The following is a 24,878-nucleotide window of genomic DNA, read 5'->3' as shown; positions in this document are numbered from 1 at the left end:
CTTAGCCGCATTGTTCTCTCCAGACCTGCTCCTGCGCTTTCCCTGACCTTAACTAGACACGCGAGGGACCAGAGATGGTGCTGGGCTAACCCAGCCCCCTTTGCTCCTCCCCCCCGCCCATGAAGGAGCTGCCTTTGGCTCAGAAGGCCAGAGGGGCCGCCCCTGGCCTGCAGCTGCTGGCTGGTGTGAGGGGAGGAGAGAGGCACGCCTGGCGCCCTTGTTGCCTGTGCCCCCAGCCCCGGTGCCACTGAGACGTGGCTCGTGCCTCCCATATCGGTGGAGGGCAGGAAGACGTGGAGCTGCGTTCTGAGAAGGGTCCTGTTTTCCCTTTATTTCTTCAGTTTTAAGACTTTTCAATGCTAAGGTTTTCAAAGGTCTGTCGAAGACATGGGGGTTTTGGAGGCCATAAACCTAATGAGGACAGATGGTCCAAGGAGTCCTGAGCAGGGCTGCGGAGACCAGCATCGTGCTGGAACACAGGAGTGTATATATGCTCAGCAAGGGTAAAAGAAACGGAGGGGCTGCACGCAGCTGTTTCCAGCACTAGCGGCCAAGACTCGGGCCTGGTGGACGTACTAGTTCGTGGGAAACAACCACAGTGTCCCAGGCAATTATGGTTATTTCTATCTAGTCACCCTTTACAATTTTGAGTTTGTAAATTCCATGAGCCATTCAGAAAGCCTCTCCTTCCGGGATCTTGTCACGTGGGGGACCAGGGAGAGGAGAGCTGCCTTCTCCTCCGTTCTTGCCTCGTGGGCCTGCTCTGTGCTGCTCTCTGCATGGGGAAGCCCTCGCCCTCCCCATGACACCTGGTGGTTTCATAATCAGAGGCTGCCTTTCCAGTATGTTTGAATAGAATTACAGCTGATGGTGGGAACTGAGTAGAGTTCGGTCTTCCTGGGAGCTGCGGGGATGGGGGCTTCTTGGGGACCGGACAGCAGGTGGGGCTCGGTGGAGGCCTCCGGCTGGGGTGGCCCTGCTCAGAGTTGTGATCTGGGAGCCTTTGCCCCAGCCCTGCCTTTCTGGGCCCTCTTGACACCCAGGGCCCTGGAGTTCTTCCCCGTCTCCCTAAGGTCTTCTTGCGCGGAAGCAGCTAGTGATTTGTCCACACCATTTCCCTCTGTGATGGTGGGAAAACCCCTTGGCTCTCCAGGCCTCAGTCTCCTACTCTGTAAAGGGGGGGTGCGGTTTGAGCTCGATGCCCCTGGGGCCCTTCCAGCTCTGACCCGTTTTCTGCGGGTGAAGGGTGCTGAGTGTGAAGTGTCAGCAGCTGGTGTCGGGGGAGGTTGGTCTCACACCCGGGGCTGGGGCAGTGATGCTGGGAGGGAGGATTTCAGGGGGTCACAGACGCTTTGGTCAGAGCGGCCCTCCTGGTCCCCCGAAATGATCTCCATCTGTGCGTCTCAGGCCCCGGGAGAGCGCTCTGCTCCATTCCTGCCCATCTGTTAATCGTTTCCTGTTGTCTCCTGCACATCTGTCTCTCTTTTTGTGCTTCTGTTATTCTCTCTCTCTCCCGCTCCTACTTACCGCCCTTGCTCCCCTCTTTTCTCTCTACCTGCCTTGATGTTCTATAGAGCTGAAAACGGAATTCTATTACTGCTTGAAATTAGTCATAGAGGTGGGGTTTGTTTTTCCTTTTTAAAAAAAAAATCAAGTGCATGGGACATATAAAAAGCAGAGTCATCTCTTTTTATCCTCTCTATTAAAAGAAAGAGAGAATTGCATCTTTCTTGAGGGTGGCCCCAGGGCACTTTCTTTCCTCAGCAGCCGGAGCCGTCAGAGGTTTGGAGCGCGGGCAGAGAGTGAGCGTGTGTCTGTGTGTGTATACCTGTGTGTGTGCACGAACGCTCACACGTGTGTGTGAGTTTCATCCCCAAAGGTCCTTCCCTAACAGAATATTCTCTTCTCTCTCCTCGGTGGCTGTCGGGGACGCTGATGTGAGTGTTCCAGATGGGCGTGTCCTCCTCCAGATGCCTTTGCTGACTTTCATTAACGGCTCCCACTAACGTGTGCTGCGGGGGAGTGTTTGCTAACCCGGGGTGTTTGCTGCACTGGTGGGACGGGGAGGCCTGGGGCTCCTGCAGAAGGATCAGCTTGGCCTTGGAGGGCTGGGAGTTTCTCCCTCCCTGGCCTCTCCACGGAGGGAAGAGGTGCAGCTGCTTCCTAGCCTGCTGTAGACACGTTTGCTAATACAGAACGTCAGTCAAGGCCACACACTCACTCCCCTGCTGACCCCTGTCCTTTCGTAGAGGCCGCGCAGCCTCGGGCATCATGGTCAGCTCTGCGGGCTCAAGGCCTTGGCTGCCGTTCCTTGAGATTTGGAGGTGGTTGTGGCCATGACCTTGCATGAGATGCTCCTCATACAGGTTGTCTTCAGGAGCCATCAGAGTATTAAGATGTGGGCAGCAGTACCCTTTTGGGTGAGAACCTATTCAGTCACCAATTCTATTTGGATCTACAGGGAGAGGAGTGCTGAGGAGGCCCACCATCGAATTTTCTGCCCAGCCACTCATCTTCGTCCTGGTGCCCATCTTGGTGGGACCAGGTTCTGTGGGGTTTATATCTTCATTTATACTCCTCCCTGTTCCACAAAGGATTTAAGTCTGGTTGTGGAAATACAGGTGATACATTGAACCAACTTAGAAGAATGAAGCTTGAGAGAAAGGGAATAGGCAGGTAGGATGGAGTCAGAGTGAGAAGAAAAGTTTAACTGCATGTCACAAACCCACAGACTGTCCAAGATGCTGGGCTTCCTGGCAGCCAGTGCAAAGAGGGAAACGCAGTTAAGAGATTCAGCGTCACAACACGGTAGCCAACCAGAGGCTCAGAGGCTCAGCTTGTCCACAGTGGTTATTCTCACGGGTCCCGAGAGTCAGGCAGAACATTACAAACAATATTCTTGGCAAAACCCCTCCATGAACACAGTGACCAGTAGGATTCTTCTCTTTTTAGCAGGTTCTCTCTGTGGCTTCCATCCGAAGCTACTTCCAGCCCCCAAGCTGCCCACACTAACTTCCTTTGCTCCCCACCTCTGCTGAGTTGAATGATTGTTTTCTGTTCCTGCCTGGATATCTGGGTTCCCCTTGATCCATCACTCCTAGTGGGCCAGAGGGTCACTTCTTTTCTACCCTTTAGTCCATGCTCAAGGCTGCAGTGGAGAATAAACTCAAAGCCATTTTTGTTTCAGTCCTGAGATAGTCGTTGTTGTTGTTATTATTATTATTATTATTTTGGTAATGTGTGAGTTCATTGCTCAGTCTCAGTGAATCCAGACCCTGTGAGCAGGCTGAATTGTTCGATGCCTGAGGATGTTTTGGTGACTCTGGGCTGCCCTCTGAACCCCAGAGTGATCAGTACAGAGAAAGCCCTGGCCCCGGATTTACAGGGAACCACGTGTGCAGAGGCACAGACTCAAACCAGTCCCCTAGCCCGTTCTCAGGATGTGGGGTTCTGTGCTGGGGCGGATGGAGCTGGCCAGGCTGCTTCTGCAGTTTCTGGCCTGGTCTGAGAGCTTTCGGGACTGGGCTGGCCTGTCTCTTTTTCCTCCTGTCAGGTGTCCAGAAGGAATGTCCTTGTGATAGGTGTCGAGTTCTGATCTGGGACAAGAGCCAAGCCCTCTGAGATGATGTCAGGTCTCCACCTCGGTTAGTGGGCGAACAGCCACTGTGGGTACAACCCCGGGGTCAGGTGCTCAGAGGGGCCGAGGAGGATCAGCCATAGCTCAGGATGCTTTCTTTGGGGCTGAGGCAGTGAGACTGACGGACAGGAGAACCAGGGTGCGCAGCACAAGCCATGTGGTACACATTCCAAGCCCCGCAGGGAGTAGAGAGGCAGGCAGGACCAGAGCATTCAGGGAGAGCTCCCTGGAGTTGCCAGCCTTCATGTTCCTCGGTCCTAAGGATGCAGCTGATTTGGCCAGGGGAGGGGACCAGAGGGAACCTAAACCCGGAGGAGACAGGCTGGGGGATGCACTGGAGCAAAAAACGCAAAGGAAGTTTAATGATCTCGGGCTTGGCTCTTACTCAGGTGCTGTCTGAGCAGGTTGCTCCCAGCCTACAATTCAGCTTTGAAATCCGTGGTTAAGACAGCCCTGCTCTCGTGCTGCCCCCTGCCGGCTGTTAGGAGTATAGCAGCAATGACCGGGAAAGCGGCTCAAGATTAGGCTTCTGCTGTTAGTTTTACTAAGCCCACACCGGGGGCTGTTATTCCCCTTTTGATAGAACACATTTGGTGGCTGAAAATGTTTTTGGGAGAAGTAGCAGGTGTCCCAGAAAGAGCTCTGGTTTTTATCTGCAGGCCTCGGGGTGGTTGGACCAGGTGATCTGTGCATTCTGTGATTCTAGGTAAAAACAATATACGAAGCCTAGAAAGTTGTGTCTCTGGGTGTCAGATAAACTGGGTATGGGCAGGAAGTATTTTATATCTCGACGGAGATAGGACCACATGGCCAGATGACATGGAATATGCTCAGCATTGAACACCGCAAAAATACCGTGCACTCAGTGACACGAATCCATTCTGGTGCTTTCCCTGTGGATTAGTCACGGCAGACCAAAACAGGAATCCTGCTGTCGTTTTTGAGGGGAAGACTGCTGCTAGATTCTCCTTCCACTAGGCTCCTTTGCTTCTCTAGGACTTGGCCTTTGAAATGAAAAATCTACATAGCTTTGCCCAAGGTTCTCTTTGAAGGCTTCCTGGCATTTTACATCCTGTCTCTTAAAGAATGCTTGGAGCTGAATGTGCAAGTGTAATTAAGGCACTGTCAGCATTGCTGGTTTGTATTATAGAAAACTGTGCTATTCCTCTCCAGAGGTCACTGCCACCATCTTTTCTAGAGATTCCTTCCCGGAGCATTCTTCTGGTATGGCCTCACAGCTCTAAACTGCAGGGTTAGACATGTCTCAGTTAAGGCAGCGCTGTCCCCACCTCCCCTGGTAGCTTATCAGTAGATTCTGAAGCCTGTGCTTGTTCCCATGCACAGCGCCTGACCAGTCTCACAGTTGCAATGATCCTGGATCCTCTGCAGTACCGCTGGAGGATACCGGGGCCTCGGCTCTCCTAACCGGCCTGGCTTGCCGTGCTGTGTGCCTAACTTTGACCTTGCGTGCCCTTCTTCGCTCCTTTCTACACTGATCCCACCTCGCTGTACTTTGTCTCCTCTGCATAGATTGTAAATGGACATTCAGTGGTTGAGGGGGATGTGAATGAGGGTGGTGTGAAGGCATGGGAGCCTCACCAGGTCCAAAACCCATTGGCGTTTTCCGATGAGGAGGAGGAAGACCTGCTGGATTTCATGTACAAGTATAAAGCACCTCGAAGGACGGAGTTTTCCGTGGAGGTACACGGTGTTGGGGGCTGCGGGGTGGAGCGTGTGTTTGCACAAAGGGCTCTGCCCTGGAGAACTGGGGCTCCTGGGAGCAGCATCTCTTGGGGCACCCAACATCTCCTGAGTGCCTGGGGCGGGGAGACCTCCCTCCATCAAACAGGCAGGACAAGCCACTAGGTAGCGTCCAGCTACTTGCCAAGGGGTAAAAAAGACCCTGCTACTTTTATTTGGAAATAGGAGAGGTGAGATAGTGCCTAGGGATTAAAAAACAAACAAACAAAAAACCCAACTACCAACCTAAGGTGATGTGTGAATGAAAAGCAACCAAATGAGCGTTTTGGAGGAAGAAAAACTCAGAATGTGTTATATGACAAGTCTTTATAAATAAAGCGTGTTCATCCCTGTATCTCCATGACACAGCGTAGTGCCTGGTACAACACAGATGTTCATAAAACGTTACAGAAGGGGCACAGCCCTTCAAAATGACCAAAACAATACACTTGATCTGTGTACTCTTGCCAGTTGTAGATGCAGATGGAGTTTTGGCAGCAGGAGGGCCAAGCCTAGAGCCTCAGGGCCTTGCTCTGTGCAGGGTCACCAGCCTTGGGCTCGGGTGCAGGGCCCGCAGAATCGGGGGACCCCAGAGTCTTCCTCTCTGTCCCATCACATCTCCCCTCCTTCCCCTTCTGCTGAACACTGCAGCCTGAGAGTCCATCTGAGGCAAGTTGGGAGTCCCCCTGCCCACAGAGCAGAGACCCTTGTGAGACTCAGGTGAGGCAGTGCATGGAAAGGCTGACCTCCTTCCCGGAGGGCAGAGAAGGTGCCAGAACCATTCTAGGTCCTGAGGCTTTGTGCCTTTTTGCTTTTGTTTTTGTACAGCTGCGCAAGCTGCTTTACTGTTTATGGTTAAACTGCTTGAGGCAGATCCCTAAAACAGAGGTTTCACCAATTCTTTTCTTACTGTGTCCAGAGGTGGCTGGGAAACATTTCCTAGTCGCAAAGGTGTAGCGTGAGGACTCAGGATGTGGAAGGCCAGAGCCTTCCATTCCTGCTTCTTTCTCTTCCGCCTCCCTTCCGTGTGCCCGCTGGGCACCAAGCTCCTTGCTGGGAAACGGTGGTGAACTCGGCCCTGCTCCCAGGAAGTCACAGTGTGGCAGGGGACACAGTGCACAGAGCAGGCACGCTCCCCCGTGGGCGCAGAGTCCTCTGATGCCCTGTCACGTGCTAAACAATGTGAGAACCAAGGAGCTGATCCTGGCTGTGAGTGGGCCATGTGGGTGGGGCTCAGGAGTGACTTTGGACAGAGAAGGGAGGAAGGACCTCTAGTCAGAAGGGATGGAGGTATGAAAGGGCAGTGTAAAAAACGAAGCTGAGTACAGAGAGTTGGGGCCAGTTGTGAACCCCCTTGAGTGCTATGCTAGAAAATATTTCCCTTTTTATTGTGATAGTAACTTCCCCTGTGATTTGTGTGTCCCATGGAAGGAGGGGTCCCTTGATAGTCATTTGTAGGGAAGGTGAGGTGGAACCCTTCATACTTAAAGGCAGTGTTTCTTCTGTTGTATGGTTTGCTGTGCATGAAGGGATCTCACCTCCAGAAAGAGGACTGGAAATTTGGTGATGGAAATTTTAAGCAGGTACCAAGTAACACGAGGCTGGTTCCCAAGGGAAGAGATGGGGAGGTCTTTCTGCTGAGTCACTTGGTAAGATCGTTTTGCTCTCAAGGCAGAAACAAGATGTGTCATCCTTCTGTGTAGCCATTCGCTTGGGAGATCCAGGGACTTAGGAGAACATGAAGAGGGAGGCGCCGGGCTCCTCATGGCTCAGCTTCACGGGGATGCTTGGGCTGTGACTCCGATTCCTACTGTGGACACTCCGAGTGGGCCCCCAGCCGCACCAGCCTCTTCACACACGCGTGCGTTTGACCAAAGGAGCTGGAGTCTCAACACAAACCCAGCCGGGTGCTGTCCTCGAAAGCTTCCATGCTATGCCAAATTGAGGGGTCCTTTTTCTGTTTCCTCTACCAGGCACCGCCTAGAATCCTTCGATCTCGCTTCAGGAAGAAAAGTACCTCATCCTCGGCCACTGAAACCACGTGAGTGAGATGAGCCAACAGCACTGGATCCACAGAATGTTTCTTCTCTGCCTTAAAGAGCTATTTATTCACTAATAACATAGAAACCCGCAAGCTGGTGTACTGAGCGTGCAGCCTCGGACGTGGCCTTTCCTCTCTCCCCTGTTCCACTTTTAAGAGTTTCTCTTCCCCCCTCCTTTTCTTTCTTTTGCTGGGGAGAGGCTAAAGGGAAAGGTAGTGTGCCGGGGGGTCAGCAGTTTTCCACAACTGGACCGGCGTACAGACAGCAGTGTTTTAGAAATAGAAGAGAATCACCCCCACTGCTGGGATGCACATTTGTAATTTCTTGGTTGCATACTTCGTTTTTAGTCTTGTATATGCAAACAAAGCAATTTTCTTTTTAACTTTTTTTTGTTCTTGGTACTAGTACTTTGGACTACGATGTACATACTTACGGCTTTTGGCTTAATATAGTGGACTTGCAAGGGCTGCCAGAGGTTCTGATGTGTAAGAAAACTGCAAAAGCAGAAGTGTAAAAAATTATTTTGATTCTAGAGAATGTCTCAGATGTGCTTATGAAGCTTCCAAATACAACTCGAGTACAACATCCCTTTTCCTGCAGGGCGATGGTACATATTCTTCAGACAGTTAGTCAACAGACCAGAGAAGTTTAGAATGAAGAGAGGCAACATTTTAGTGACAGGTGTGAGTGTAACGAAGTCAGGGGAACAGCCTAGAATAAGAGAAAAGTCACAGGAAGCTTGTCTATCCCATGGATCCAGGATTAGGAGCTTCTGAATCCTTACAGGGGATTTATCATTGTCTTAGGCAGGAGCCTCGCCCTTGGTAAAACTTCTCTCGGGCATGTAGACTTACAGAGCTGTTGTAAGGAATCATTTTGAGTGGTTCAAAAGTGCTTGACGATGACTGTGTCTCCATAATAGTACCCAGTGCTGTGACTGATTTCCCCTGGTAGAGGAGCCTACAATGGGAGCGCCTTGTTTTAGGAAACACTAAGCGAAAACCAACCCATCCACCCAAACAAAAGCAACCCTAGAATCATGCTTTGTTTCAGATACGCGGTGAAGTACACCTGAGACACCTGGGTAACAATCCAAACGCTGGGTTCTAGAAAGGTTTCAGAGGTTGAGATCTTCATGGATGTGACTTGCTCCTCAGCTCAGGGGCAGCTCTGGCTCATGCCCTCTGTTCCCTTCCTGGCCTGTGCAGAATGTGAACGAGAGAGATGTCGCACGCTCGTGGGCACTGATACTTCATACAAGCCCGCATCGCTTAGGAAGAGAACAAATCACTGTCTGAGGGGACTCCCTGCTTAGATTGAGAATTTTATCTGAAAAGAAGAATCTGGTTTAAATAGCATTTTGGTCTGAGGCAGCTGCTCTCCCCTGGTAGAGCTGAGCCTAAATGTAGGACTCATATACTTACGCTTAGAGTTGGTGTTTCCTTTCAGTGTGATGCATGCAGTGGTCACAACCCAGTTACTTATAATACTTGGATTGTGTTTGTTCATAGATAGGCCCTGAACACTAGAGAGTGTTATGTACCACATAGAACCTACTGTCAATCAGCTATAAACAGGCCCAGTTAAAGACTGAGCTACGCAAACATACATCAGTCTTTGCTGGTGACACATTGGCTGGATCTTAGGCACCATGGAGAGGGTTTTACTGAAGTTGATTGTTACCAGATGTGCATATTTAAATCCCTTTTCCCCACAATGCCTCTGAAGGTGACTTTGTAATTTACAAAAGGATTTAGGAAAATAAACCTAAAAGCAAATTTGTGGTTCAGAGGGCAAACAGAGGCTGTCTGTTCATTGTCTGTGCCCCATACCCACCAATACCTAAACCCCTTAGGGAAGACAGAAAACCTGTTTTCTTCAAGCTCACTGAATAGTTTCAGACAGAGGAAAAATATATGCTTTAAAATGTATTTACCTGTCATTGGGAGTACCCAGAATTATCAGAAACAAAAGCAAAAAAAGCTTAACTTATTAAGCAGCTTTTTAGCAATTTTTTTTTTTGCCAAAATAATAAATGCCTTTAGCAGCAGAGATTAAAATTCTATTGTGAACAAACTATATTTTCACCATTTTACAATGGAGAGTTTTAACAAGTATGGGCTTTGAAGTTTACACTCAACTATGCCAAAAACAAGTTTGAAGCACTCTACTCTCAGACATGCTGTATTATTTCTCATTTAAGATTTAAAAAATATAAAGGTATCCAAACTGCTGTCTTAATGTAACTATTTTTCCTTCAAGTGTTGGTTAGGGAGTTGGATTCTCTCTTAAAAACACTCACTGTACAACTGAGAGCAGCTGTCATATTTCTGGCAAAACATGTTTACTTATCCAACAAGCTGTATATTTGTGTGGACTGACGTAAAATGTGAATGCCTCAAAGTGTACACGTAGTGATGTGGAGTTCTGTCTAGAGGATAAAACTGAATGTTTTTCATTGGCTGATTTACAGACGCAGGCTGTTTACAAAATGCTAGCTGGAAAGTCTGTACTTTTCATGTAGTAATTTTCGGTTCTTTGCTATTGAGCACCTGTTCTGTTTCTGAGAAGATGAGACGTGGTATTGTATTTATAAACTGGAGAGTTAGGCATAATCCCTCCTGGCTTTGTGTGAATAGCTTGCTCACTTTGCTGGCCTCTGAAATGTGTGTTCTCTGTAGTATACTGTCCATGTGTCTGTGATAACAGTGCTTGTCAACCACGACCACCACCGAGTACCTTCCTAGTTGTTCACCTTGCACAGTATTGGAAATGGTAAAGGATGTGTGCTTCATTCACAAACGGCACACACTCAGAGAGCTGGCATTCTGGATTGTGACTGTGTACACTTGCCCTTAGTTTATTGCTGTAATCCCCATAGAACGATCTGTAATCAAATAGTATACTGAACTGTGCATCAAAGGGATGTAAAATTACAGTATTCCAAAGGTTGAAGTTCTGCTGTTTTGTTATAATGCCTGATATATATCTTGAATAAAGTCTTAACATTTTTCTTTTAAAAGACATCTTTGTAATGTTGGGCTTATGAGGAAAGAGAAAATACTTTAAAAAAAAAAAATGTATTCGTCAGCAAGGATTAGAAGCTGAGTACTCAGCCACTAACTGGCCTGGTGCCTGGTGACTTGGCTCCGTGCCTACTGCATAGAATTGTTGCAAAGAGAAAAAAATTGATATCTGTGCTTTGAAAATCAGTTGATCACATAAATATACATCTGGTACTATGTTTGTTTTACATTTTTAAAGGTCACCAGTGGAAACTAGGTAGCTGTGAAAACAGGGTAGTTCATCTGCAAGGCAGTTTTAATTCTGCAAACAGACCTTTGGTCTGTTGCTTTCCTTCTAGGAACCTGTGTCCTCATCTTCAAATGCGGGAGAAGGGATGCAGGTCAGAAGAGGGCGGGGCACATGGAGATGCACCGGGAGGTATGGATGCCCTTAATGCCACTGCAGCCCTTGCCTTTAAGATATAAACGGGTACACGGACTTCCCTGGCGGTCCGGGGGTTAAGACTCCGCGCTTCCACTGCAGGGGGCGTGGGTTTGATCCCTGGTCGGGGAAGATCCCACATGCCGCATGGTGCGGCCAAAAAAAACAGAAAGAAAAACAAAAAAAACCCAAAAGACTTGGAAACTCAAAATCTTAAAAGTCACAATGAAACACTCATTTTCTTTGCCTTTATAGTACTGTATGTTTGACACGAGGACTGTAAAGCATAGCAGCAGCAGGTAAAGACGACGATACAGAGGACTGAAAGAAGAGATGCAAAGGAAGGCTGAAATCCACTCATTAAAATCATTTCCTGAGCCAAGTCCAATGTCAACAGAACTGATATTAACCAGGTTAAGAGCTGACAAATAACAGAAAAGCAAAGTTATAAAATTTAAAAGCTGACTTGGTTCAGTGTCATAAAGAAGTATTTAGTATTTATGGTGCTAGATTACAGTCACTTGTTGATTTTGATGTGAATTTTCATATGTTGTTAGAAGACTTGGGGAAATACACAGGATTCCAAGGTGATGGACCCGGGTTCTGTGACTTACTAGTCGTATTTTGGGTAACGTATTTAACCTTCTGTGAGCTTCAGTTTCTGCAAATCTAAACTAGGGCAGATAATATCTCCCTTGCAAGGTTGGTATGAGGGTTAGCCGTCTTGTGGATACATGGTGGGACATAGTAGGTGTTAAATAAATTCCACTTTTACATATACTTGAATGTCATTTAGATAGACCCTTTAATGTAATAAGATGTTTTGCTGTCAAACTATAAAATCACTGTAGATGATAAGCGCTGCTACCCATAAAACAAAAATTACATGTATGAAAATTCCCTTTCCCCTAAATCATGTGCCTGTCAGCCCTTCCACTTCAGTCCATCTCTGGCTGCTGGGGCCTTAGCCAGCCCTTGTCTCTACCTCTCCTGCCCCTGGCCTAGAGGGGAAACCAAGGTGCTCTAAGGCCCAGGGACCCTGTTGTCCACATTGCACTAAGAAGTCACGGAGGTGGTAGAAAAGGCTCCTCCTCCTCAGCTCCTTCGGGCACCAGATCCATCCCGCTTCCAGGGGTGAGTGGAAGAGGTAAGGAGCCAGGCAGGTGAGAAATGATGTGGAGGCCTTGTGAGGGACTGGCTTCTGCTACCCCAGAAGCATGAGGAAATGAAAACCCATCAAAACAGAAAGCCGTTCCACGCATCAGGTTCTTGAGATTCTCGTTTCAAATCAAATGTCTGTTCTTGGGCTTCCCTGGTGGCGCAGTGGTTGAGAATCTGCCTGCCAATGCAGGGGACACGGGTTCGAGCCCTGGTCTGGGAAGATCCCACATGCCGCGGAGCAACTAGGCCCGTGAGCCACAACTACTGAGCCTGTGCATCTGGAGCCTGTGCTCCGCAACAAGAGAGGCCGCGACACTGAGAGGCCCGCGCACCGCGATGAAGAGTGGCCCCCGCTTGCCTCAACTAGAGAAAGCCCTCGCACAGAAACGAAGACCCAACACCACAGCCAGAAATAAATAAATAAATAATAAATTAATTAATTAAAAAAAAAACATTAAAATGTCTGTTCTTTATTAACTGGTCCCATAAATAGACACACACTTGGCCTTGGAGTTTTAGAACACTCTCTTGTCACCCTTTTTCCTTTTAGTGAACACACACTGGTTTCAAGGAGTTCCTCCAATAATCCTAGTCTGACATGCCACAGAATTCCAATTTGGTTACCTTTTATCTTAATCTATTAATAGAGGAACTGCATCTTATCATCACCAACTATTATATTAAAGGATCTGAAGCAGTAATTGAGGCATAATTGTATTTAATAATGGTTTTTCAACCAGTCAAAATGCTCTGCTCTTTGAAAATGCTTCCCAGATGATTCTGACGGGAGAGCGGAGAACCACTGCCCTAGACTATAAGCATCCTGAAAAGCTGAATTTTCCTCAATGCCGCTTACCTGACCCTCTTCATGTGAACAATGCTTAGCTTTTGCATTGTTTCTAAAAATGACTGAGATTACTTTTCCCCTTTAGATTCTACAATGTGTCTTTGGAAAATTCTGGAAAAAGTTTACCCTCACAATTAAAAATATGAAATCTCAAGTGGATAAATGAACTTTTATAAAATACAGTATCTTTTAACTCTTGGTTAAAAAGTTTTTGTCTCCACTTATACAGCCTCTTTAGCTTAATGAATGAGCATACTGAAAGGCTATTTCATTTACTCCTCTCAATAAAAATCCTGTTCCCATGAACTAAGTGAGAACTGTTATGAATGCAGTGAACCTAGTAACCCAGACGTGTTACCACCCCAGGCTCACCTCTGAGGGAAACTGCTCATGTCACTATTTTTGGCTCCATGTGAACCTGCTAGCCCAATCAGATGGGCCAGGGTGGGCTCCTGACCTCAGAACAGCCAGCCCTACACTGGTCGGTGACCCCTGATGAGGCCTGGTGTAAAAGGACAAACTGACCCAGTTAGAGTCTCTCTGCAGTTAGTTAGAGACTGGAGGTAGGAGCTGAGGGTCACGATGTAGCAAAGTACCTCAAAGGTGCACGCTAGCGTTACTATGGGAAGCAGACACTAAGAGTAAACAAAAGCTGTGAATCAGAGAAGTTGGTGAGGAAAGAGAATGGAGCCAGTGATGTAAAAAGAACTGAGCCCCGGCATGGCAGACCCCAAGCCTGAAGATCCACCACTTCTGCTGCTGAGGCCCCTGGAGGTGCCTCAGATCCAGTATCACCGTGTAATTTCTGCTCTTCCTGAGGCCTGGGGGTTAGTTCTGGGTGGGAGATGGGGCTGTGAGGTGCTCCTGCGTTCCCAGGCACAATCCTTAAGATAATGTCACACTGCTTGAGCTAACTTGTTAGCTTTACAGTCTTTTTACGTTTGTCCTAGCTGGAGATTCCTTGCAACTAAATAAGCCTAATTGGAACAACTATTTAAGCCATTACCATTTGTTAAAAATAATCAAAATTTAAAATTTCTATTTCTCTGAACAAATCTGGGAATGTTTAATCCATTAAGTTTTAAAACATCGGTTAAGTTTAATGTTGGTACTGCATGTTTCCATATCAGTTGGTACAATTTACATCATGTCTTATACTATTTCATCTTCGCAAAGACATCATATACACAAAGATACACATTCAGTAACTGGGAAATCATAAAACTTCTGATCTATACTTTCAAGTTTGTTCGGTCATGATACTTCTGATAAAGATCATCAGCATACCAGTTTCGCCTCTTCCAGAAAGACGTTGTCATTTTATCTAAGAGCTTACTTTGGGTTTTATTGCAGAAGACAAATTCCCTCAAGCGTCTTTTTCTTGCAACCGTCTTCTTCCATAATTTTTTCTTATAACCAGCCTGTTAGGTAATATTACAAAGACAATTTAAAACATTATATTATATAGGAAACAACAGATATGTTAACCACTCATGGTTCATAGGCCCGTTGGAAACAAAGACTAAACTTTCACAGGGGCTGGTATGTTTTTCAGAAAAACGTGATTCTCAGTGTGGGGTTAGAGAAATTGTGTGTAGTTTGAAAAAGGAATATTAATAATTTAAGAGTTTCAAAAAGATTATTTAAATTAAAGCCACAGCAAATAAAGCTAAATAAATCGTAGTGGCTGGTGAAGTACAGGGTAATGATATATAATTATAACAGCTAACTTTATATGCATTACCTTATTATCTCTTCAACAATCTTCAACAATAGAATACTATTATTCTCATTTTACAGATAAAAGAGAAACAATTAGAGCAGTTAAGCACCAGACTGAGGTCAGAGAACTAATAAGAGTTCTTAACCACTACACTGCTATCTTCCTAAAGTGGAGGATGACACTTATGTTCATTTAAGGGGACCTAAGTATTACAAAGGCTGAGAAGCAGAGTTCTCAAGTATACTGTGTCATTTATTCTTTTCACACACTGGGGGGACCAGTTTCTACAGTAAGTACTTTTCTAAGGAATAATGACTGCAGGAAAACTATTATTGGGAGTGGTGAAGGAATAATCCATGCATTATTAATTTTGAAGAATTTTTGAAGAAATAGATAATTAGATCAAATATAAAACTATAATCATAGCCTGTTTATTTTTTTTCTTTTGGCCGTTCTGCACAGCTTGTGGGATCTTAGTTCCCCAACCAGGGATTGAACCCAGGTCCTCGGCAGTGAAAGTGTGGAGTCCTAACCACTGGACCACCAGGGAATTCCCAATCATAGCCTATTTAAACTAGAAGAGACCTTAGTTGCCGCCCAGGTTAGTGCTTGGCTAAAAGAGACCTTAGTTGCCCGTCAGGTTAATGCTTGGCTACAGTAATTTATAGGAGAGGTGAGACTAGAAACGCAGCTACTGGTAAGAGCATTTGGGTCCTTTCAAACCAAGGGTTCTTTAGGGCAGCACACTAACTGAACAAAACCACAGCTCTTTGTTGAGAAGGTGCCCTGGGGTTTCTGACATGCCTTAGTGTCATCACTGTGACCAGCAACTTCTACAGTACAGTGATGCTTAGAAGTAAGGAAGGGTCATTTCAGAGTTCTGGCTTTAAAATGCCAGAGATTAGATGGTTACTTCTCATTACTTACAATTCTAAGTTGAAAGATTCAAAGAAAAATCCCCATATTTGTGTAACAATTTTCTAGTTTGCAAGCCAATCTGGGTCCCTGTGGATCTCTGACATACAAGCAGCTAGTTTGCTGTCCTGCCCATCAACAGCAGAATGATCTCCTTTGAAGATTATTCTGTGGAATGTAACCACTGTGAAAATGCTCGAGACTTTTTAGACAATCTACAGGTTCAGAAATGGAAGGAGGGAATAAGCAATACAAATTAGGGACACCTGGATGAAACTGTGCTGCAGAAAATGCTTTCTGTTTTTATACATTAGTGTAAATTAACCCACCCAGCTTTTTGTTTTCTTCTTAAAATTAGATTTTGATGAAGCAGGCCATTCTGCATATGGAATACTTTTGGGGGCCTTGAGCAGGGACTAGGTATTATGATTGGAGAATTCGATCAGGTCATTTGTAACAGTGTGAGGGTTTCAGGGCCCAGTAAAAGGGATGTGGAAAAGGAAGGCAAGGAGAACCACCCATTTTATTTTATCTAGGGCCAGATGAGGACCTGGAAATAATTAGTGTAACAAAGGGGAGGAAATATTTCCAATGGTCCAAAATTCATAACTATCTGCTGAATTACTTAGTTCAGCTACTTATGGATTACATGAGCTTCTACTGACTACTGTAGGAAACTAACTACCACAGTATTGTTCCAATGGAGAAGTGAGCTGAGAGTTCCAATTAACTTATTTGTCTACAAATTTAGGGTTGTTTATAACAGAGTACCTTTCAAATAGTGAGAAAATGCTACCAATTATCTTATTTTCACAGGGAAACAAATTTTGAACTTTAAAGAATTATTTGTTTGTTAACTCCCAAGTAGTAAAAGGGAATTAGGATTTGAAGTTATCAAAACTCAAAGGTGTTTTGCAAAACTCTGGTCTTCAGCTGCTTTCTGATTATCACCTACTCTGTTTCCATGAATAATAAGGACATGAATGGAAAAGACCTGCTGCTGTGGGAGAAGACAGAGTAGGAATACTCTGTCAGAGTCCCCTTCTAGAGGCCATGGTCCCTGGCCAGAATAAGTATTGGAGTTCTGTCTGATATGATCACCAATCATACACACCAACAGAGAAAAACTTACAAAGTCAAATTTAAAACAAGTATATGAGGGGTTAATGTTCCGCCATAAAGATTAAGCCACCTGGAGAACCCAATCCAAGGTAGGCTGGAAGCTATTCGGTCCCAAATCTGCACCACGGGACTAAGTCCTCGCTGAAGTCCGCTCCGCTGTTTTAATGCTCTGGGCTTAAACAGAGCCTCCCCACAGGTTATTTACATATCGGGGGCTTCAAAGGGATTCCGGTAATCATCAGACAAGACAGACATGTAAGAGACCTGAGATGAACCTGTCCTGCAGTGAAGACTTTCGCCATTGTGAATAATATTGTTATACGAATAGTTAAAAATGTTTTCTTCACATGTATTCACTTACATGAAGAGATGCCTTCGAAGCCGGGACTTAAGCACAGCACTGTAAAAGCTGCTGGTAGGATGGGGGGAAGATGTGTCAAGGAACAGGCTGACAGTTTAATCTAACCTGCTAATTCTAATTCTGCTTCAGTTTAATCTAACCTCACACTCCTTTTCTAAGCAAGTAACCGTGTGAAGACTCACCTTCCTCCTTAGCCACAGGCCAGAATGAAGTCGAAGAAACCTATAGATGGCAGCTTTCACAGTCTTTCTCTTGCCTTTTCTTGAACTGTAGTACGTTACAGTTCTGACTGGTGGCTTCAGGACGCTTGGGAGCAAGGGGACCACTCTAAAATATATTAAAAAAATTTTTAACTCAGCAATAAGACATTAAAGGATAAAATCCACTTCTATACTTAGAAATGAAAGCAGCAGCTCCACTGGAATAGAGCTCACTTTCAATAAACATTGTTACTCCAAATGATCCGTGACACTACACATAAGAATGGCAACTATCATCAATTTGCAAGTCCTCCATAATCTACCCCCTCAATCCCTAGGAGAGAATTTATCCTGCTATATTTTAATCACCTGATTCCTTATCCATCTGCCACTACATTATAAACTCCTTGAGGACTTTAACTTATTTTTATCTTCATATCGTTTTTGCCAAGTACGGTGCTGGGCACCCAGCAGTGCTTAACTAAATATCTGCTGACTGAATGAGCACGACACGCAGCCGAGCCTTGCAAGCTGAGCATCTTGTTCACCCCCCCCCGCCCCCCACTTTGGCTGACAGCTTCCACCCAGCAAACCACATCTTAGAACATCAGAAGTGGGCCCTGTGTAGTCATCCTTGATGCTGGCATGTATATTCTCCCATCCTTCAGGCAAAGTCTATATAATAAACCGGCGAATATCATCTACTTCTAAGATGTTGTAGGCATGAAGATTTTAGAATTTTTGCCCAAGCATCATGTTTACTGAAATATACTCAACCTATTGAGGATTGTGGCAGTCTGCCCACACGTCAGGTTTCTGACAGATGTGATCAGTCTGGGAGCAGAGGACACAACCAGTGTCTGAATATGACTGAAATGTCGGGAAGACAGTGCAGAACTAAGACAGGCATTCTTGGAGCAGTTTCGATAGGCTGAAGATGCCAAAATATTCAGGGGCCGTAAGATTCCTGGAGAGAGAGAGAAGCATATATACTTAATGTGACACTCCAAAATACACATCCAGGGAATTCCCTGGCAGTCCAGTGGTTAGAACTCGGCGCTTTCACAGCCGGGGCCTGGGTTTGATCCCTGGTCGGGAAATTAAGATCCCGCAAGCTGCGGGGCGTGGCCAAAACAAAAACAAAATTATGCATCCAGGTATTTAAAACGAAGTAATGTACCAAAGCGACCAAGTATTATACATAATTAATGGGTCCTGAGCATCAGACTCACATGTGGAGCTTTTTATCCTTGCTGAGGTATAGCTTACACACCACAAAATTACCCATTTATGTACAATTCAATGCTTTTTAGGAAATTTAGAGAGTTGGGCAACCATCATCACAGTCCAGTCTGATGTGTCCTAGTTCTACACTCAACAGTAGGGGACAAAAGACATGTGATGTTGATTCCCACCACCAGATCTCACACTGTGAGTACACAGAACTCCCGCACGTAGGGAATGGCATGGCAGAAACACAAAAGCTCCTCGGCTCTGCAGAGAGACGGCAGGTGGCAGGAGGAGGATTCATAAAGAAAACAGAAGAGGTACTTAAGCTTCCCTCTAGAAAATGAACAGGCCATGAGAGGAGGAGACACAGAGTCCAGGCAGGATGAACAACGTACGCAAAGGCAAGGAAGCCAAAACAAATCCATGTCGGGAGCGGGGACTGGACTTGCCACAGAGGCTGAGCACTGTTTGCCTGACTATTGGAGATGCCTGGGGAGTAGTGGGTAACAAGGTGAGCAGCTCAGAAGGCAGATCACGGAAGGCCTAGATGTGTGGACTGAACGCAGTCCTCTTTATCAATCCTTCACACTATCACCAGACTCAAGAGTCCACGGCTGCAAAGCAGAATCACTCACAGAGCTCTGACTCCACTTGTAGATTCTGAGTGAGGCTAGTGTGGGACTCAAGAATGTGCATGTTAACAGAAACAGAGTCACAGATATAGAAAACAATCTATGGTTATCAGGGGGAAGGGGGAGAGGGATAAACTGGGAGATTGGGATTGACATATACACACTACTATATATAAATAATCAACAAGGGCCTACTGCATAGCACAGGGAGCTCTACTCAATATTCTGTAAAAACCTATATGGGAAAAGAATATAAAACAGAGTGTACATATGTATGTGTATAACTGATTCACTTTGCTGTACAGCAGAAAATAACACAACATTGTAAATCAACTATACTCTAATAAAAATTTTAAGAAAAATAAAAAAAAAAGAATGTGCACGTTGATAAAACTCCACAGGATGATGGAAATGTCTGAAAAGAGGATTGTGGTGATAGCTGCACAACTCACTACATCAAACTGTACACACAGGGCCTCCCTGGTGGCGTAGTAGTTGGGAATCCGCCTGCCAATGCAGGGGACACGGGTTCGAGCCCCGGTCTGGGAAGATCCCACATGCCACGGAGCAACTAAGCCTGTGCGCCACAACTACTGAGCCTGCGCACCACAACTACTGAGCCTGTGCTCTAGAGCCCGTGAGCCACATCTACTGAGCCCGTGTGCCTAGAGCCTGTGCTCCGCAACGAGAGAAGCCACTGCAATGAGAAGCCCAGGCACTGCAACGAAGAGTAGCCCCTGCTCGCCGCAACTAAGAAACCCCGCGCACAGCAACGAAGACCCAACGCAGCCAAAAATAAAATAAATAAAAAAACTGTACGCACAAAACAGGTAATTTCATGGTATGTAAATTATACCTCAATAGTTGGTTAAAAAAAAGCTTCACAGGACTTCCCTGGTGGCGCAGGGGTTGAGAATTTGCCTGCCAACGCAGGGGACACAGGTTTGAGCCCTGGTCCAGGAAGATCCTACATGCTGCGGAGCAGCTAAGCCTGCGAGCCACAACTACTGAGCCCGCGCACCTAGAGCCTGTGCTCCGCTCGCCGCAACTAGAGAAAGCCCACACGCAGCAACGCAGCCATAAATAAATAAATAAATAAATAATAAATAAATTTTATTTTAAAAAAAGCTCCCCAGGTGAGTCTGATACTAAGTGAGGGCTTGGAACCACTTTATTGTCCACTGCACTGATTTCACATGACAAATGAGGGGCAGTGTGGAGAAGTGAAATGCCAGTGTTTGAGCCAAACTGGGTTCATATTCTAGCTCTACTACTTACTAGCTGTGTGACAATGGGCCAGTTAGTTAACCTCTCTGTGCCTCAGTTTCCTCAAATTTAAATGAGATTAATCATGGGCTTTCCTGGTGGCACAGTGGTTAAGAATCCGCCTGCCAAGGCAGGGAACATGGGTTCGAGCCCTTGTCCGGGAAGATCCCACATGCCGCGGAGCAACTAAGCCTGTGCACCACAACTACGGAAGCCTGCACGCCTAGAGCCCGCGCACCGCAACAAAGAGTAGCTTCCGCTCGCCGCAACTAAAGAAAGCCTGCATGCAGCAACGAAGACCCAACGCAGCCAAAAATAAATAAATAAATAAATAAATAAATAAATTTATTGAAAAAAAATAAATGAGGTTAACCATGGGCAGGTAATGAGAATTAAATAAGATAAAATATGTAAAGTACTGGGAAGAGTGCCTGGCATACAGAAAACATTTAATAAATGCTAAAAGCAGACAATAGAAAAGAGCTGAGGCATGCTTAACAAAGATGGTATAATGTTAACAGGTGGCAGAAGGAAGATGGAATACTTAAAACCCTTATTTTGCTTTTCTCTTCTCCATCAGAGATAACAATTTCCAGTCACCTGGTGACCTAGTGGTTAGGATTCTGGGCTTCCACTGACGTGGCCCAGGTTCAATCCCTTCTAATCTCCAAGTATAAAAAATTTATATCTCAAAGAACTGAAACTATTTGCAGACATGATTACAAGCCAGGAGGTAATCTTTGAAAGATTAAGTGAATAGCAGGATCGTAGACAAGAAAATGTCCCAATTTTCACAGATCGTCGGAGCTTGATATATCTCAATTAAAAAACACAACAGAACTCTCGGAAGTTCTTGGAAACTGCCCCTGAAGGAGGTGAGCAGGTGGAGTCCAGAAATAACTGGGTAAACGACAGGCTTATCTGTAGAAAAAAAAATGTTAGAATGGATAAGTAGAAATGCACAGAAAAAAAATTTTTTTTGTCAACCGGGAGTGAACTGTTCCTTGAAAAGAACTTCATTTCACTTTTTGATGTAGTCACCAGCCTGAGAAATCATGAGACTATCTAGACAGTGTATCCTGACTTTAGGAAGGCATGTGAAAAGGTTTCTTATACTCTAAATAAATATAGAAATGTGGGCAGGACAATAAATTAGGTAAATTCCAAGCTGATTGGAAACTGTACTCAAATTAGTTGATTGCTGCTCTCCTGGTGGAAGTGTCTTCCTGGCTCCCTAATTGACTCTTATTTTTCCCCAATTTATATGAAGGTCCTGAAGCTGTACAAGGCATGTTTAGCAAATCTGCATAAAAAACAAGCTGGGAACCATGGCTTATTAACATATTTGTGAAAAGACAGACTATCTAGACTCAAAGTGATCTCAGTAAAAGGAAAAACAGACCAAAATTAACAAAATGAAACCAGGGATAAACAAACTGAGGTTAGAAAAAAATGGTTCCTGGAACAACAGGAAGGGTGACTGTGGCTTGAGAGCAGTTTCTGGGAAAATGACTTGGGGGGCTTTATCCACCATACCCTCTCCTGGACCAACACTTTGATTTAGCTTGTAAAAACCAAAGTCCAACTTAGACTGTGTTAACCAAATGGCAGCTCACAAATCAAGGGCAGTAATTAACTGCTCCTTCAGTCTTCTGCCCTCTTTGGGAATTTCAGTACAGACAGGCTTTCTCTTAAACACCCTCTTGTATGGAGAACACTGATGTTTTCATGAAGAAGGTGACACAAAACCAGTTTCGAAGGAGTAAGAGGAGGTAGTGGAAACAGGAGGCCAAAAATGGAATACGTAGTACGTTTGGGGAGCTCTGTTTGGGGAATTACAAATAGCCCCCCTGTGGCAGGAATCAAAGGAACGTGGGGGTAGGGGGAGGTGAGTGTGACAGTGTCTAAACTAGTCTTCAAGTTTTTTTGATCCCATACCCTCTAAATGAATTTTGAAAAATTATGTACCCTTTCACAAGATTTCAAGTAATATCTAAAATTTTAAATAGTTTAAAAAGGATATAATTTCCAGTATATTTCTAAAACTGACATTTAAAAATAAGCTGTCGCATCACTCTTTTAAATGTTTTCAATGGAATCTAAATACCATGGTGAGTTAATACCCGCCTACACCATCAATTGTTAAAAAACAAGGGCAATAAATCCAAATTGATGAAAATAAGAACTTTTCATCAAAAGATACTTTAAACAAACTAAAAAGGCAAGCCAGAGTGGGAGAATATATTGGAAACACATTTAAATGAGAAAAGACACACATCTAAGATACATAAAGAACTACTATAAATCAATAAGACAATTCAATAGAAAAATGGGCAAAATATTTGAGTATTCCACAAAAGAAATTCATATGGTTAATACATATGTGGAAAGGTATTCAGGCTCATTACTAATCAGGGAAATGCTATTCAAACCGCAACGAGACACCACTAAATACTCATCAGATTGAAAAAATGTATAGGTCTAACAATACCAACTGTTGATGAGGATATGGAGCACACAGTGCTGGGTGACTTTAAATAAGCGCATCACTTTGGCAGCATCAGGCAATGCAGAATATATACATACTCTCTGATTCAGCAATTCCACAGCTAGTTTTATATGTATAAACACACACACACCTTAGAGAAACTCTTGCACTCATGCACCATGACACAAGGCCAATCAGCTTTGTACCTAACCGCCCCAAAGTGGGAACACCCAAATGCCCATCAATAGTAAAATGGAGATTTGTAGGGTAGTCCCATAAAAGACCATTCTATAGCAATGAGAAAGCATGACAGCTACGTGTAAAATGAATGAATTTCACAAAGAAGAAGAAGACACAAGAGTACATACTATGTGATTCCATTCATGGAATGTAAAAAAACAGGCAAAACTCAACAATATATTACTTAGAGATGCACATATAGATCTTAAAACTATTACAGAAAAAAAGACAAGGTAATAATAAAAGTGAGAATAGTGTTTATGTTTTGTGGAAAGGGGCAATTTTGGTTGAAGAAGCACACAGAGGTGAAGGCTCCTGGTAGTGTCCTATGTCCTGGCCTGGGTGTTAGTTATACCCCATGTTTGCCAGAGAGTTATTTGTTAAGGTAGCCATGTATGCTATATACATTTTTCCTTATACGTTATATTTCACAATTGAAAAATACCCCACATAAACCAGCTCTTCTGTAACAGGTGGAAACTTTACACTTTTTTCTTTCTAGTCTTGTTTCACAGAATTTTATCCTATTTTGTGTGAACGTAATTTACCGATCATCGTACCTTATTTGAATGATCTTTAACTTTTGCAAAAGTCCCTACAGTGAAGGCAACCCTTCACTTCTGTCATCTCTCTGTCAATAAGTCCTTAAGGCTGCCCTAGGGCCGCCACTGAGTGAAGCAAGCAGCCGCACTCCCTGCACGTTGTGTGCACTTCATACAGCCACGCTTACCCCCTGCCGGGTACCACACGAGGCGCTTTACGTGCTCGAGATCATTTAGTCCTCAGGTGGATGGTGTTATCCCTATTTTAGGGCCGTAGAATCTGAAGTTCAGAGAGATTAAATAACTTTTCAAGGTCAAAGTTCGTGAGTGGCAGATCCTAGCCTCGGTGGGACTCTTCTGTCTTCCTCGCCCCCCACCCCCGTCCTTCTGGTTTGTTTTCTAGGGAAGGCGGAAGGGCTAGGAGCCAGTAAGGAAGCCAAAACTGCGGGACACCCCGGTTCGCGAGGGTCCAAGAATCTCGGGGATCTCCGGTGCTGGAGGCCGCCCCGGAGAAAATTCGGAACAAACCTCTGGCCTCATATAACGACCCCCCTCCTTTCTTTTTTTTTTTTTTTCCCTGTTAACCTCCACGCTAAACGCCCACTCCATCCCGCACCAGTCCCTCCTTCTGTGAAGGCATGAATCGAGCTCCTTGCTGCCCACTGACCTGAGGCTGCTCTCACAGTACACGCAATGGCGGAGGCCGCCATCTTGCCGCCTTGCCTTACGGCAGCCGAATTGGATCTAAAAGCTTCGGAGCAAGAGGGCACTAAGGAAAAGTAACCTGGGCGGAGTCGAGGCCACTAAGGAAAAGTAACCTGGGCGGAGTCGGGGAAGGGAGTTAAAAACATGAATAAAGGAACGGTCAAGTCTATCTTTATTGAATATCTTCTTTATGCCAGGCTGTCCTTCACCGCTGTAAAACAAGTGCCTATAGAATAGTGCCTGGCATATAGTAGGCTCTCAGTAAATTCTTACTGAGCGTGATTGAAAGATGTATTTAAGCACCAGCAAATTTGAAACAATTTCTTTTTGCTCATTTCATTAAATTAGTTTGAAAGAATAAAATGTATCCTTCCAAAGCTGGGATATGTTAGGCTAAATTAACAGGAAATAGCAACATTATTAGAATTTTTTTAAAAAAATTGAATGCCAACTCTAATCAAATGAATGTAAGTATCCCGAGGACATCAGACACACACACACACTTTTTTTTTCTCTCTCTAATCAAGAACACTGTTATTTGGTAGAACAGCACCTCAACTCTTCCTGAACAATCTACATA

General features: G+C 45.0%; 2 protein-coding genes across 3 annotated transcripts in view; one reads left to right on the top strand and one right to left on the bottom strand.

Moving 5' to 3' along the window:
• REEP1 (receptor accessory protein 1) overlaps window positions 1-9,360 on the top strand; it is a 45,405-nt gene extending 36,045 nt beyond the window's left edge. For both annotated transcript variants that reach the window (XM_061168783.1, XM_061168782.1), the window contains 2 exons: window positions 5,187-5,338; window positions 7,351-9,360. In XM_061168783.1, the coding sequence (XP_061024766.1) occupies window positions 5,187-5,338; window positions 7,351-7,422 (224 nt within the window). In that variant the 3' untranslated portion in view covers window positions 7,423-9,360. The remainder of the gene's footprint in view (window positions 1-5,186; window positions 5,339-7,350) is intronic.
• Window positions 9,361-12,467: 3,107 nt separating this feature from the next.
• Window positions 12,468-24,348, bottom strand: MRPL35 (mitochondrial ribosomal protein L35). Its single transcript, XM_061211220.1, has 4 exons — window positions 24,261-24,348; window positions 17,973-18,162; window positions 17,178-17,322; window positions 12,468-14,295 (listed from the first exon to the last, which is right to left on the bottom strand). The coding sequence occupies exons 1-4, from the start codon at window positions 24,301-24,303 to the stop codon at window positions 14,107-14,109; spliced, it is 567 nt and encodes a 188-aa protein (XP_061067203.1). The 5' UTR covers window positions 24,304-24,348; the 3' UTR covers window positions 12,468-14,106.
• Between the last annotated feature and the right edge of the window lie 530 nt (window positions 24,349-24,878).

Source organism: Eubalaena glacialis, chromosome 14, assembly GCF_028564815.1.
Source record: "Eubalaena glacialis isolate mEubGla1 chromosome 14, mEubGla1.1.hap2.+ XY, whole genome shotgun sequence".
Classification (NCBI taxonomy): Eukaryota; Metazoa; Chordata; class Mammalia; order Artiodactyla; family Balaenidae; genus Eubalaena; species Eubalaena glacialis.
Note: the sequence above shows the minus strand (reverse complement) of the source record. Positions and strands in the feature narration are given on the sequence as shown.

Coding starts and splice junctions, on each gene's coding strand:
- MRPL35 (XM_061211220.1), bottom strand. CDS start 24,303: ATGGCGGCCTCCGCCATTGCGTGTACTGTGAGAGCAGCCTCAG. Junction 17,323..17,972: donor ACTGCCACAATCCTCAATAG/GTTGAGTATATT, acceptor AATATATTTTAG/AGTGGTCCCCTTGCTCCCAA. Junction 14,296..17,177: donor GCCTGTGGCTAAGGAGGAAG/GTGAGTCTTCAC, acceptor ATTACCTAACAG/GCTGGTTATAAGAAAAAATT.